Source organism: Diabrotica undecimpunctata, chromosome 3 (genome assembly GCF_040954645.1).
Source record: "Diabrotica undecimpunctata isolate CICGRU chromosome 3, icDiaUnde3, whole genome shotgun sequence".
Taxonomy (NCBI): Eukaryota; Metazoa; Arthropoda; class Insecta; order Coleoptera; family Chrysomelidae; genus Diabrotica; species Diabrotica undecimpunctata.
Window position 1 is genome coordinate 141,155,585 of NC_092805.1, and position 15,260 is coordinate 141,170,844.

The 15,260-nt window shown below is 33.3% G+C and overlaps 1 protein-coding gene across 1 annotated transcript in view; it reads left to right on the forward strand.

Moving 5' to 3' along the window:
- Positions 1–459: 459 nt before the first annotated feature.
- The window catches only part of LOC140437479 (uncharacterized), an 86,790-nt gene continuing 71,989 nt past the window's right edge, over positions 460–15,260 (forward strand). The window contains exons 1-5 of the mRNA XM_072527029.1: positions 460–695; positions 756–897; positions 5,138–5,344; positions 8,017–8,158; positions 11,245–11,417. Coding sequence (XP_072383130.1) covers positions 661–695; positions 756–897; positions 5,138–5,344; positions 8,017–8,158; positions 11,245–11,417 — 699 coding nt within the window. The 5' untranslated portion in view covers positions 460–660. The remainder of the gene's footprint in view (positions 696–755; positions 898–5,137; positions 5,345–8,016; positions 8,159–11,244; positions 11,418–15,260) is intronic.

Sequence of the window (15,260 nt, forward strand, 5' to 3'; positions counted from 1 at the left end):
AATAGTTTTATCTATCATCAAATGTTTTTGGATATTAATTTGTGCTCTGACTACGTAAGTAAAACACGGATTTATAAATTTTATTTACCAGAAATATTTACTTTGAGAGTAAACTGACATTTATTAATTTAATTATAACACTAGCAAATGCATTCATTTTGAAAATAAATTTTATTTGCCATGTAAAACAGATCATTAAGAATTTATAAGTTTGAATGACTTAGGTAATGTTAAAAATCTGATTATCTGCCATCTATTTACAAAAACAAAACGTAAATTTTTCGTTTTAACTTTTTAATCTCAAATTAGGCTCATCTCAGTGACAGACAAATTTGGGCGATGGAACTATCCTATGTAGTCAACCGTTCTTGGCTTTAGTCAATGAGTCAAGCTTAGTTTTCTAATTCTTGTCCCCTTTTTTGTTCTGACGAAAAATCGACAGTTGACAAATGACACAGTAAATAAAATTTAGGTTATGGGTAACCATTATGAAGGAAAATAACATCAAATTGATGTCAAATAAATTTGTTTTAAGAGTAGGTGGAGACCAATAATAAACATACTAAAGAAGAAGAGCTGGTGTTAAAGTTTTTTTAGTAAAGAGTATTGTTATTAGATTAGTTATTAATACAATTTGTTTATAACACTAGAGTTTCAAAAATGGGAAGGTCACAAAAGCAGAAAAATCTTTCAATGTAAGAATTTTAAAATGTATGTAACTGCAGTTAAAAGTAATATTTAAATATTATTTGTAGGTCTAGCAGTAGTTCCCAGAGGACAGGATCCGGTTCGAGAGGTTCGAGCCACTTTACTTTGATGGCGTCTATTATGACTGAAGCTTTAGTGCAAAAGTTAATCAGAGAGATTCGAGATGACAGATACTATCATAAATTCATAGTAAGAATAAGCAATAATCATGAGAGCTAAGATTTGTTTAAAGTACTCGTGTTTTTAATACTTGCACAATTGTGCAAAAGGAGAACACCTTAAGTATATTACTTTGCTAAATAATATCTGCAATATGCATGTTGCACACACTTTTTTATTATTATATTGCCAAATTCTCCCTTAAAGGATGGCGATTGACTAATCAGTTTTTTATTGTTCTTTTTATTTACATGTTCTGCACACCAATGTTTTCATTCTTCTGGTCTTTTTGGACCCTACTGCTTCTTTTTAGTTTATTCTGGTGGTATGGTCCATTTTTCTACTTTGTCTGAAGGTGTTTTGGTCTGTTTCATTTGTATTTGAGCTTTTGAGGTCTTTTTGGATTTTAAATAACTAGGGTGTTGGTTTTTTGAGTGAAGTTATGCACTCCAGTATTTTTTTGTTATGCATCTTCTGTTTGTCTAGCACCAACGATTTTTCTGATTTTTTTTCTTTCTTTGTTGCATGTAAGAAGGAGGGTTTAATACAGGTATTGTAATAGCGAGTTTTAATGTTTTTTTATATGGATCTTTTGTTATATATGTTTTGTGTTATCCTAGGAGCTTTTTTGGTCAGTTAGTAATTTTGCAATCTCCCATCTTTCCTTGTAAATTTAATAACTACCTCAAGGTATTTAAAATGCGGCACTCTTTTAGTTTTCCTGTATTTTATTTTTAATTTATTAATATCATTCATATTACCAATAAATTCAGTTTTTTTCAAAGGATATTTCAGGAGCTTTTAAGCATAAAAGTGAACTGCAAAAACCAAATTTTGGGAAAATTGAATAGTGAACAAGTTTTATTTTATTAACAAAACTTTTGCAAGATTTTTATGAAATGAAAAGAAAAGAGACTTAATATATTTTACTCTATAAAAATAAACATGGTTATTTTAACAGGTTTCTGTGGAAGCTATCAGTAGTGGAATAAGTTGCAAAATTCACAAATAAAGCTTCAATTAAACTCAATTTGATTTTTATCGTCTACAGTTTCTTCCTACTTCAGTTGTACCAATATCTCCACTAGCTTCTTATAAAGCATGCTTGTAAGGCATGGGTACAGAATCAAGAAGATCTTGTAAGTACATTTTCTTTTCTTCTGTAAGTTTGAGAGCACCCTAGTATTTGAGCTTCAGTTGTACCAATATCTCCACTAGCTTCTTATAAAGCATGCTTGTAAGGCATGTGTACAGAATCAAGAAGATCTTGTTGTAAGTCCATTTTCTTTTTTTTCTGTAAGTTTGAGAGCACCCTAGTATTTGAGAGGAAGTTCTATACTATCTAATGTAAAAGGTTTTACATCGTGAGGTCTCTTATGCTATTTGAATTTTAAAGCTCATCTTAAAATATGTTGAAAATTTGAATATTCGTCCATCCTTGAAGTTAGCTCCCAATATTTGAGACTTAGTTGTGGCATTTCGAGGAATACTGAAATCCTTAACCATTTCCCTTGTGATATTAACAACTTTGAATGTGTCCTTTTTTTGTGTGTGAAATTAACATAAAAGTAATATTAAAATATAATAATATTAACAGTGACATTTAGATTCAGATAAGAGCCCTCAGTCTCCCTGCAGGCCAGCTTGAAGGTATTCTTCCACTTTGTATGGTTCAAGGTGTATGTGCAACTGTTGAACAGACTTTCTATATTTATTTATATCAGTTTCTATTTTGATGCTGTAAGGCAGTTTATTAAAGAATTTAATAAAGGCATATTTTGTGGTTTTCTCAGATGCTGTTAGTCTATGTATTGGTATATTATAGTTTATGAGATAGTTTCGTGTATTAGTATTATGGTTTGTTGTGTGTTTCAAGAATTTTTTGTGTCTATTTTTAAAAATGAAAAGTAAGCATTGATATATGTATGTATGTTCCAGCCATTGTTAGTATGTTTAGCTTTTTGAAATTACGTCTACATGAATCCCTGTATTTCAAGTTAAGTAGAGTTCTGATTGTTCTTTTTTTCCTGTTCAGCGCACTCCTCCCCGTCCCCTCCCCAGAAAACTATTCCAAATTGAAATCCTATCCACAATGAAAATTTGGAAAAATATACACCTCATTTACATTTTTCGTCAAAATAATTTGCTGGTGTTCTGAAAGAGTAGCAGATAGATGCTAACCTGTTACAGATCTCATTTATATCCACTCTATATAAGTTTCTTATGTGTGTTTTCAGATATATTACAGTTATAATCTCAATATGCTTTTGCTCTGCTTTTCGGGTGCACATTCTTGATTTCTCCATGATTGTTTCGTTTTTTTGTGAAGGGCGATTGGTTATTTTCCTCTATCAATAATTTTTATTTGGGACTTTTGGCAATTGTCTATAGGCTACACGTTTTTTTTATAATTTACAATTAAGTATTATTTTTTGTAACTTATCCTAGTCTGCCAAAGCCATACTTTGTAAGTTGTTCATAGTATAATAGTAGTGACTTTAAGAATCTTCCTCTTCTTCTTCTTCGTCTAGCCATTCACGTCCACATCTAAACATAAGCCTCTTCAAGTCTTCCTTTCCATTGTTTTTTATTGTACGCTACCTGTAGCCAATTTTTTCCGGCAGTCCTTTTCAGATCATCTGTCCATCTCATAGGAGGTCTGTCTCTGGGTCTTTTGTGTTGGTATGGTCTCCAGGTTAAAAATGATCTGTGCCATTTGTTTAGATCGCTCCTAGCTACATGTCCAGCTTATTCCCATTTCAACTTAAATGATTTTTGCACCACATCGGTGAGTTTGGTTTTCTGTCATATCCATGTGTTTGTTTTCTTGTGCTTAAGTGATATACTTAGCATTGCTCTTTCCATCGTGTGTTGAGTGACTCTAAGTATATTCATATTCTTTTTTGTGATTGTCCATGTTTGTGCTGCATAAGTTAATATCAGAATAATGCATGCATCAAAAACTTTAGATCTAAGATGTAATTGAATTTGTTGATTTCTGAGTATATAGTTCAGTTTACCGAATGCTGCCCAAGCTAACTTTCTTCTTCTTTTTATTTCTTCAGTTTGAATTTCCCTATTTAGTATTATTTTTTGTCCTAAGTATATATTTTATATTCTTTAACTTTTTCTATAACTTTATCGTTTATTATTGTCACGGTGTCTTCGGAGTGCATGACTTTTGTTTTGTTTAAATTCATTTTCAGTCCTATTTTAGAAGATTCGGTATGTAGTTCTAAAAGCATGGTTTGCATTTCTTGTAGGTCAGTAGCTATCAGGATTATGTCATCTGCAAATTGTAGATTTCTGAGGTAGCGGCCATTGATGTTTATTCCCTTATATTTCCAATTTAGGTTTTTAAAAACGTCCTCCAAAACTAAGGTGAACAGTTTGGGTGATAAAGTATCTCCCTGTTTGACTCTCCTGTTTAATGGTACAGGGTTCGTGTGTTCATTTTCATTTAGGTAGTATGTAGCTGTAGCTTGGTTCATAGTTCCTTTTATTAAGTTAATATATCTGCTGTCTATTCTACAATTTTGCATTGCGTTCATTACGGCCGTGTGTTCTATGGTATCGAAAGCTTTTTCGTAGTCTACAAATGCTAGGAAAACTGGAAACTTGTATTCGTTACATTTTTCTATAAATATTTTTGTGGTTAACAGGTGATCGGAAGTTGAATAGCCTTTTCTAAAACCTGCCTGTTCATATGGTCTTTAAGAATAATTGCCAATTATTTGTCTAGAGGCAAAATATAATCATGCGGGTAAATATGTATTGTGAAAGAGGCCAAAACTACCAGTTGTATCACTGAAAATGATGAATAGAATATTAGGTATCACTAGTTATATTTCTTTCTTGTAACCAAGCTGTAACTTCATATTTAAGTAACTTAATTAAGGTGAACGCAGTCAGCCCGTTTAAAGTCCACTGCAGGACATAGGCCTCACCTATTTGTATCCAGAGTGCACAGTCTTGTGCAATATGGATCCAATTTTCGTTATCTTTCTCAGATCATCTTACCATCGGGCAGGTGGTCATCCTCTGTTTCGTTTATTTGTCCTTGCTCTCCATTTGGTTAACTTGCTTTTCCACCTTCCTTCCTTCATCCTTGCCATGTGGCCAGCCAAATGTGTTATAAATATTCATATTCCTAATAATGGCACATTGATACTTGATCTACATATTTATCTAGTTTTATATCCATTTAAAATCGTGTATCAACATATTTAAGATTCAAATAAAAACTAAGTTAAACCATTTTATTTTTCAGATTACTAATATTTCGAGGGATCATGCTTCAAAGAGAAATATTTTAAAATCAATAATGAATGTAATGAACATTGACACATTCCAGCCCATTAATTTTTTTGTATCATCGCAATCCTGTTCATTTTTAGCGACATCGTGTTTAGATTTTATTATGAAAATAATTTCCCATAGGTTTGAGATACCAGACTGCACCGATAGAAAGAGATCTGTAAGTATTGCAATAATTTGTATATTATAGTATCTATTAACGTTTAGACAACTAATATATAGGGCAGAAGTTTTGAGCAAAAAAACTTACAGAACTAACAGAAGTTACAGAGGCTGAAACAGAAGAAACAAGAAATAGAAGGAGGAAGGGAAAACGTTCGATATTTAAAAACGCTCTTGAATAAATACTTATTTGTAGGAAATGTGTCTCAACAGTGGAACGCTGCTAACACCATTGTAATTCTATATTATTATTTTCTATTATGGCTATAAATAAATACATTTTCAAACAGCCCCTCAATAAACTTAACTGCAGCCCACAATAAACTTATTTACTATGAATAAATACAAATGTTTCACATCTTTAGAAAATATATGATAGAATGATACTGGACCATTTAAAGCAGTTAAAAATGACAGAGTTCTTAAAATTGCAGAAGCAATAGTTTATGTTATCCTTGAAAATACGATTTATACATTATGTAGTTGGAAAAAAATATAAGTACAGCTTTTTTGTTTTAACATATATCATTGTTAATAAAAGTAAACAACTCTTTTATGTTTTAATATATTTCATTGACAATAAAAGTAAATAACTTTTTTTCAAAAACGCCATTCAAACAATGTTTATTAGCATCTTATATTGCTCCGAATGGCTTCACTATAGGAAGTTAATGGTTTAGAAAACTACAGATTCATATGTATGCACAGTATTATGATTGTCTGATATAACGAGATCGGCTTATAACGAGGTAATTAGTCTGTCATTTCAGTTCTTGTTATAGAGGGAGTCTACTATATTTTATAAATATATCTATAAAAATATATATCTATATAAAACAAAGACTTATTCCTACTTCCCACACACACCTTCCCAAACCCACCGAGGTAGGTTGTCCTCTTGCGGTACAACCAGCCCCGGCTTTCCTCCGCCCCCTGGTCTTTGGAGCCAGGTCTCGACTATTTCGCGGTATCCCCCGTCAGGCAATGGGCTATTTCCGTGTATTTACATTTAAGTGGTAGGTTAGCCCATTTGGCTTTATCACTACCGGTCAAAGCAATTGTTCGGCGATCTAATGATGGTTGTGTGTGCCGATACTTGCTTTCCCTTTTCCGCACCAAGTGCAGTCGAGAGCGAGCAAGCATCGAATCCTTTCATCCGTCGTCTAATACCCAGTCATGTCATTAATCTACCTTACTTGCTAATCTAATTTTTTTGGTGCTTGCATTCAAGAGCGTCGTGCGGCGTGCCTCCGGCTCTCTCCTGCATGCGGTTTTTGTTTTATTTTTTTTTGTGGTTGGTACCCTTTTGTGTTAATTTTTTCTAGTTACGTCTTAATCTATGGACAGGTATCATCACTATCTGACTCGCTATCCGATTCATCTGAATCTTCATCATTACGAATAATTAAAGGTCTTACTTCATCAATAACTTGTTCTATTGCATATGACTCTAAAATTTTTTTTTTTTTTTTTCAGTATGCTCAATACATTTCCACCATTGTTCCTCATTGACTTGGTTTAGTGCATCTTGCCAGAGTTGTAAAGCGCTGGCTTCGTCGGTGGTCTTACATGCATGTTTATCATAGTAGTTTTTAGTGATGCCCCACACCAATTCAATTGGATTGTACTGGCAGTGATATGGTGGTAGTCTTAGGACCTCATGACCATATTTTAGTGCCATTTGGTCAACGACAAATTTTTCTCAGTAATGTGTTCTTTGCACTTATTTAATAATTCAGCTTTTAAAACTAGATGTTCGTGTTCTATATTTTTCTCTGACAGCCACTTTCTTAAGTCTTCTTTTTTCCAGCTGCTTGTGGGAAACTTTTCCTCCTCTCTGGTGTGATACGAAGCATTGTCTAAGACTATTAATGACGGATTTTCCAGATTTTTTAATAATTTTTCCTCAAACCAGTGTTCAAACATATCGGCGTCCATATTTCCGTGGTAATCATCAGTTTTTTTTTGTCGAAGAAAATATAAGACTAGCATTGGGTATAAAACCTTCCGTATTTCCTGCATGCAATATAATATATCTTTTGCCATTACTCGCGCTAGTACTCAAATAGCATTTGGTAGAATCATCTTGCCAGGATGATTTGGTATTATTTCCTTTCGCAAAAATCCATGTTTCGTCAAGAAACACAAATTGTCTGGCAAATTCGGAATTCTTGTTTTTTAAATAGTTTCTTGTAAATTTCCACCTTTTTCCAACAACATTGGACAGCTCGCACAACACTTTACGATTATTGGTTTTTTTGTATCTAAAACCCATAGCTTTTAATACTTTTGATAAACTGGTCAAACCCATATCACAAAGTTCTCTGTCCTTTATGTTTTGAATAAGTGTCTTTCTTGTAACATGTTCTTTTGCTTTGTATATGTCATAAATGATATTTCTGATTGAGATTTTAATACCTTGTGCATTCAATTTGCGTTTTTTCACGATTTATAAAAAAATTGTTTTTTCCTCAAGTATCTACTGCCGACCAGTAGGAGGTTCGGTACCACAAAGCAGGTAGAAAAGAGAAAGCATAACAGAGTGGCTGTAACTAGAGTCATAAATTATTTTTCGGGCGTTAATCCGAAATACGACAGGGTAAAACGACTTCACTATAGCTATATTTTTCTATTTATATATTTATGTATTAAATATATTTTCAATTTCAGTTTGAGTTCACTATATTAGTCAACTTTGTGGAAGTAAAAAACCAACCAGTTAAAAAATTCGATGTTCCTCATCTGTGGAGTGTAATAGATAAAAGGAGAACTAATGATACCGTAAATTTAGACAACTTTTCTGAAGATTCAGGTAATGTATCTTTTAATATGTACTAAAATATTTCATTAGATCATCGAATGATGGCGGTGATGAAAATATTACTTGTAAATAATTGTATTGTATACTAAGTTAAAAGTTTCGTTACAGTAAAGTTATGAGAATAAACTCACGGTTTGACTTTATTTACACTGCTTTATTGTACAAATTATTGCTTAAAAAGGTATATGAGGGATAGCTGATGACTAGATTTCGGCAAATATGTATATTTTGCATATTTATACAAAAAATTGTATAAAACGCATAAACTTAATAAAATTTATTATATATAAATATTATATATATTTATATTTTATTATATAAAAAATATTTATCTAACCGTAGATAATGGTATGACTAAGTAACTGTGTAGCATGCAGAAAATTCCTTTAAAAAATTCCTCTATGCAAGAATAAAATTTTTCTAGTAAGCTCCTGGGCTATATATAAGTGTCTTTGTTTACACTCGATATCGTCCAAGAAATAATTCGACTACGAAGTTAAATAATTCATATATTAGGTTTTACTTCTTCCATTTTAAAAGTTGTTTGATTCAAGGTCGTTTTGCGATAGGTTTAACAAGAATTCCGGTCTCGCTAGCCCCTTTTTGATACGCGGGGAAGGAAAACGGTCGGAGCCGGTACACACATCGAGGGTCGAGAGAATTTAAGTTTCAGGTTGAAAAGGGTAACGAGAGTGGGCAGACGTCGGTATGTAGTTTGGAGAAACCGGCAAAATTTGTGAGAAAACGTGATTATAGTCAAAGTAATGTGTCTGTTAAAGTAAGAGTAATCACTGTTTTTTGTTGTATGCCGTATGTGATCTGAGATAATTGTAAAACGGCGTGTACAACAAATTTGAAATATAACCACAATGGTTCCAGATTTGTAAGAAGCCGAGTCGAAGTCTGTGTCTAGTGCCGCCAATTTCAACCTCAAATTGTTGTCCTAATTAAGAAGCCGTTTCAGAACATTTTTCACAGTGGAGATGAATTTGTTCGAGTGGTAGAGAGTTTGAATTTCAGTTCCTACCCACAGAAATTTAAAGTAAAGTGTAATCTAATGAAACTCAGGTTACTTTTTTTGTTTGAACTTTTAAAGTACCTAACGATAGACATTTTTTTTCTAATAATAATTATTGCTTTCATAACAATTTAAATTGTAATAATTAATATTGTACAAACATTAGTTTGTTTTGTTTTTAGAAAAAGGTTAACCTTTTTGAATAGTTTTATTTAAAAGATATTTCTTTATTTGTAATAATTTATTTCTGCCACAGTTTATAGCATAGTAACAATTTTTTGTAAGTTTTGTAGCATCTCCTACATGTAAACACAGTTTGTAAACGGATGGGACAGTTTTTTTTCATTGTTATTTTTGGGTATTTATCTTTATAACTATTTATATAGAAATTATTTCCATATTATCTGTATTTGTAACTGTTTGTGATGAGACAATAATAAATGTTTAATTTATTTCTATGAACCATTTTGTCTATTATTTTAGAAAAGTCTCATAACCTATCTTTTGAGTTTTTTTTTTTTAGGAAAGAAAAGCCCTTTTCTTTCATCCAGCAGGAGGTTTCCTCGAAGCGGCGTCCATTTCAAATAGCTAGAGGTCCTTCTTGTTGTTTTGTTTACCCATTTGTCCAGGAGACTCATGTAAGTCCCCTTTTCTTTGTTCCATTTTTGTAGTTGCCCCAATCCAACCCCCTTGCCATTCATTTATCCACGACCCCAGCTCTCCAAATAAACCCTGAGTGCCGTTCGCATAAGTTTCATTTATTTTGCTTGCCCTATGTCTAACCCCAATAATTTCTGTCCCCAATTTTCAACCCCTTATAGTAATACCCTATGTGGTAGACAAAATATTTCGTTACAACTGGAAATTCTAATGTTCAGTTTATTTCAATATTTCAGTCTTTAATATTACCGATAGTGTATATAGATACTACCGAATATTGGGTGTGTCAAAAATTTATTGCGTGTGGTATGAATAGAATTGTCCTTTTGTTCTCAAAAGTGAAGGTGAAAACTTAAGCATCGTCAGTCGAGCTTATTTAATTTGTTAACTATTTTGATTTTAAAATGTTGAAAATAACTAGTATCTTTCTTAAGACTTCCTCGTTTCTCACCCTATTTGTCCATGGAATGCGGAACATTCTTCGCAACATCCACATTTCGAAGGTCTCCAACTTATTAATGGAAGGTACTCTTAACGTCCATGTTTCAAAATACACCCCTGTCGCACCCCTCTTAAATTTTTTAAAAAATTAGATTATCAATTATCGAATCGATTATCGAATACAATCGATTTTCGAATCGATTATTAAATCAAAGCAAATCAAACATCGAGTCGAATCGATTATCGAATCAAATTGAATCGAATCAATTAAAGTAAATTAAAACCATCGCTCCTTGCTTAAACGATAAGAAAGCTATACTTCCCCTTCTCGGTAACTCTCGGAGTGCCACATCCCGTTTTTTATTTTTTGTTTCAACTTAGCTGCGCCAAAATGTTCTTTACACATTTTAAGAACTATTTCTTTTGTTTTTGTAATATTGTTTTTATAATTGACTATAGTAATATGTCACAGGCATTCGTAGTATCCATATAACTCAACTAATTTTATAGTCTCTGATTTGAACCACTTCACTTTCAAATTGCACAGCAAACAATAATTAAACCGCCAGCATGAGTGACGGTAGAAATCGGCGATGTGGGAAGGCAAGTGGACCAGTTACTTTACCATCATGCAATCTTACGCCACTCCACTATAATCTAGTACTCCACTCGACCAAATTACGTCTTCATTGGTTGTACTGCAGGGATAGTTAGTACTTGTCCAGATTGCTCAACCGCTAACTCTACTAATGAAAACAAGGCTTAAATACTTATAACTTACAGTAGGATGTGTAGCGTCATTTAAATTTAATTTCCATAATCGACTCTGATTTTTATCTTTGAATCAAATCAATTATTTATGTTATCACAACAATTTTTATACACATTTTATAGTTTATTTATTTATTAAAATTATAAATTATTGTAATGCAAGTACTACAGTCAATCTTAATTTTAGGTTTAGATCATTTCTACCTATTAGAAGACAATAGAACTTTGTCTTTAGTACTTCAGTATATTGCCAAATGGAATCCCAAAGAGATTATTCTATCGAACAATTACATATTTGACTTATCGCAGTTTACTCTATTGAGCAAAAGTGTGACATATTTAGATTTAAACAATAATTCGGTAAGTATTTTTCCTTTAAACCCTCAACCTTTCTTATAGATTCGTCAATTGAATTTGTGTTTTTTAGCATTTTCTCTGTCATTCGTACTACAGTAGACTCGCGATTATCCGAGTCCCGACTAACCGAGCCTCTAGATTAACCGAGGTAGTACCGAGTGAAAAGAACAAATTATGTAATAAATTAGCTTGGAGAGCGAGATCAAGTAAAAGCCTGTGCGCTGGATGTTGGTACGCTGAAGAGATGAGTCACTAGCAAGTGTTATTGTTCTAGCCACTATTACTCTACTGGCCGCCTCCCCACCAGTCAGTTTGAGTCATCACAGCTATCTGTTCCGTTGGTCCAACTGTAAGCTCTTATAAGTGCATTCATGTCTTCTCCTTGTGTAGTTTCTACGTAACTTGAAGTACAATATGAGTTTAAAACGTAAACGAGTTGTGGTTTCTTTAGAAACAAAATTAAGTGCTATAAAATGCTTGAATAAGGGTGAGTCAGTAAAAAAGGTTGCTGCTGATCTAGATGTTGGAGAAGTGACTGTGGGAGATTACAGACGTAAACAAAAAGATATTGAACAATGGGTTAATAAAAGTGTGAGTGGTGCTAGTGATTTGTTGCGGAAAACTAAGATGAAATGAGAATACGAACAGACTTCTGAAGTCTTATTTTTATGGTTTTCTAATCTTCGAGAATCGGGAAGTCCAATTAGTGGCCCCATGCTTCAAGCTAAGGCTGTCATGTTTCACAAATTCTTTAAGGATGGCGAGGAAAATTTTACTGCAAGTGATGGTTGGCTCGACAGATGGAAGAAGAGGTATGGCATCCGACAATTGAACGTTTCGGGTCAAAAACTTTGGGCCGACTCATCTAAAATTGAGCCGTTTAATTTAAAATTGAGAGATCTCATTTTAGAGCATGGCTTTACATCGGACCAAATCTTCAATTGTGACGAAACGGGTCTCAATTTCAGAATGCATCCAACTAAAACACTGGCAGCCCAAAGTGAAAAAACTGCGCCTGGATACAAAAAGAGCAAAGAACGAGTAACTCTTGATGTGTAGAAACTCTTCTGAATCCTTAAAATTAAGACCTCTACTTATTGGAAAATGTAAGAATCCAAGGGCTTTTAAAAATATTGAAGTAAACTTCCTACCCACCATACAGGAATCAACACTATTGCGTGGATAGATTGCCAACTTTTAAAGATTGGTCTTTTGCCAAGTTCGTTTGCATTGTTGAGGCCTACTTAAAAAAGAAAAACCTACCAAGAAAAGCTATTCTTCTTTTGGACAACACGCCATCTCATCCAGATGCATGTTCGTTGGTTTATTGTTTATGGTTGGGAATTACTGTGACAGCAGCCCTTAAAAAGATTACTGTTAAGAATTTTTCTTACTGGATGGCTTCAGCGCGGGATGATGTGAAAGTAACAACTTTGCAAAAGTCATTCCGGAAGCTTTTTTAAATTGAAGCGAAAAGTGATGGAAACGATAAAAATAACCGTATTGCTGAACTAGTAGACCTCGCTAATCAGTTACCAACGGAACTGCCTATAAATAATGAAGACGTCAACGAGTAGATTATGCAAGATCAGCAAATGGAACTGACTAATGATGCAATCGCCGACATGGTTATCAACCCACACAATGTCACTGAGGATGACACAGATGGGATAATCGAGAAAATATCACTCTGGAGGATTGAAGGCGATTGGAGCTGCACCCGCGTACATTGAGCAACAGCAAGAGTCAACTCCTACCGGTGTCCTTCATTTTCAGTGTTGGCGCAATATTGCAGCGTCAAAACAAGGCCAGAAGTTGATGCAGAAATATATCAAAGACTTTTTTTAGAACATGAAGATCAAATACGTAAATGTTTTCCTATCTATATATTTTAACTATGTAGTCTATGAACAGGTTTAGATACTTCAATTATACATAAAAAACTAATTACATACATTATGACTTTTGAATTTTTCGTTTATTTTAAGCGAATACCTGATCTTCGCGTTTTTCGGTATCCGAGGTATACGCGGTCCCAATTTGCACAGATAATCGCGAGTCTACTGTATTTTTACTTTATTTTGTATTGACGGAGCTCTAAACTCTAATTATATACACAAACCACTTATAAAGTCTTCTTTTTATGAGACATGTGTTTAATTTTTCACATGCTAAAAACAATGTTATATTTTTCGTTGTATCAAATCCTGTATTCTCAACCTTAATATTTTAACCCCGCCTCTTTAGAGATACAGACAGTTTTGAACTAACAAAAAGACCTTTTCAACTCTGTCTTACCCTATTTGTGCCGTAGAGAACGCACGTGTTTTTTCTTCTATCTCTGAGTTTGCTTCTCGTAGATAGCAGACGCTTTTCGCTATCTCAAATTTTTGTTCTGGTAGTAACCAGACGTATTTTTCGTTCGCTTTTGACTGTGGACTTTCGTAAACGACAGACGCTTTTTTCGCACATCTCTCTGAAAATAGTTCGCTTTCGAACAACACGTGGTTTTCGCTTATCTTAGTTATAACGACCATTTAACAGAAACAGTACCGTGAGACACGTGATAAAAATCGCTAATTCGCGACACACAAACTCGTACGAGAATCCACGGTGGCTTATATGCGAGTGAAGAAAACAGGAATATTGGTCGGACTTTTATTAACGTGATTCGCTATTGTCTATATAACACTTATTACCTCTCCTAATCTATTTCGAACTCGTCCTATTGGTACAGTTTTTAAAACTCTGAAATTATACAGGGTGAGTCATGAGGAACTTTACATACTTCTACCATATGTAGAGTCCCTCAGGGAGCATATCATGTGGCCACTAAAAAATGTCAACTCCTCTTCTTTATTAATTAACAGGGTGATTTGTGTAATTGACCATTTATTTCATTTTACTGTAGTGTTTATACGGCTCATTTGATTTTTTTAATTGTTGCATGATACAGTACACTACTATCAAGCATTCGACTGGTATTAGCTAAACTAAAAAATTCCAGGACTGGCTTTGGAAAAATTAATTTAGGGATTCGTATTAAATATTACACCCTATATATATATTTTTTTTAAATGCAATAAGTGATTTTCAAATTACATAAATAGCCAATGAAAACGACATATGCGACAATGTTGTCGCACTTTTATTAAATTTTTAGTGAACGATCAAATCTTACCAAAAATAGAACAACCATAATGAAGTATCAAATTATAAGGTAATTAATTTAAACAAATGTTATAAATTTCAAACATTTTAATTGAAATGATAAACTGAGTCACTGCACAACAAAAAACAGTAACTACTAACAATAACGAAGAACAATTTAAAAAAAAACTAAAAATATGTACATAGTTATGATAAACCCATAAATTAGAACTGGAAAAGATACAATAATGGTAACAAAAGAAAAATAATTCAAAATAGATTTTCGAAATGGAACCCTGCAGCCTGTACACATTTTTGTTGCCGAATTGTTAATTGACATATTGAATTACGGATACTCTGGGGATCGTTTCTAATAGTATTACAACAATGTATAATTCTATCAATTAATTGTTGTCGGTTATTAATATTCACTGCGTAAACTAGTTGCTTCAATCGTCCCCAAATATGGTAATCAACGGGATTGAAATCAGGGGATCTTGAAGGCCACGAAATAGGACCTGCACGTCCTATCCACCTGTTGCCATAAACATTATTGAGATGTTGTCTCACTGCCAGTAAAAAGTGTGGGGGTGCCCCATCATGCTGAAAATGCATCCCTCGGATAGCAACGTTCGCGTTGGCAAGCAAATTCGGCAAAATATTTTGTAGAAAGTTCAAATAGACCTGCCCTGTTAA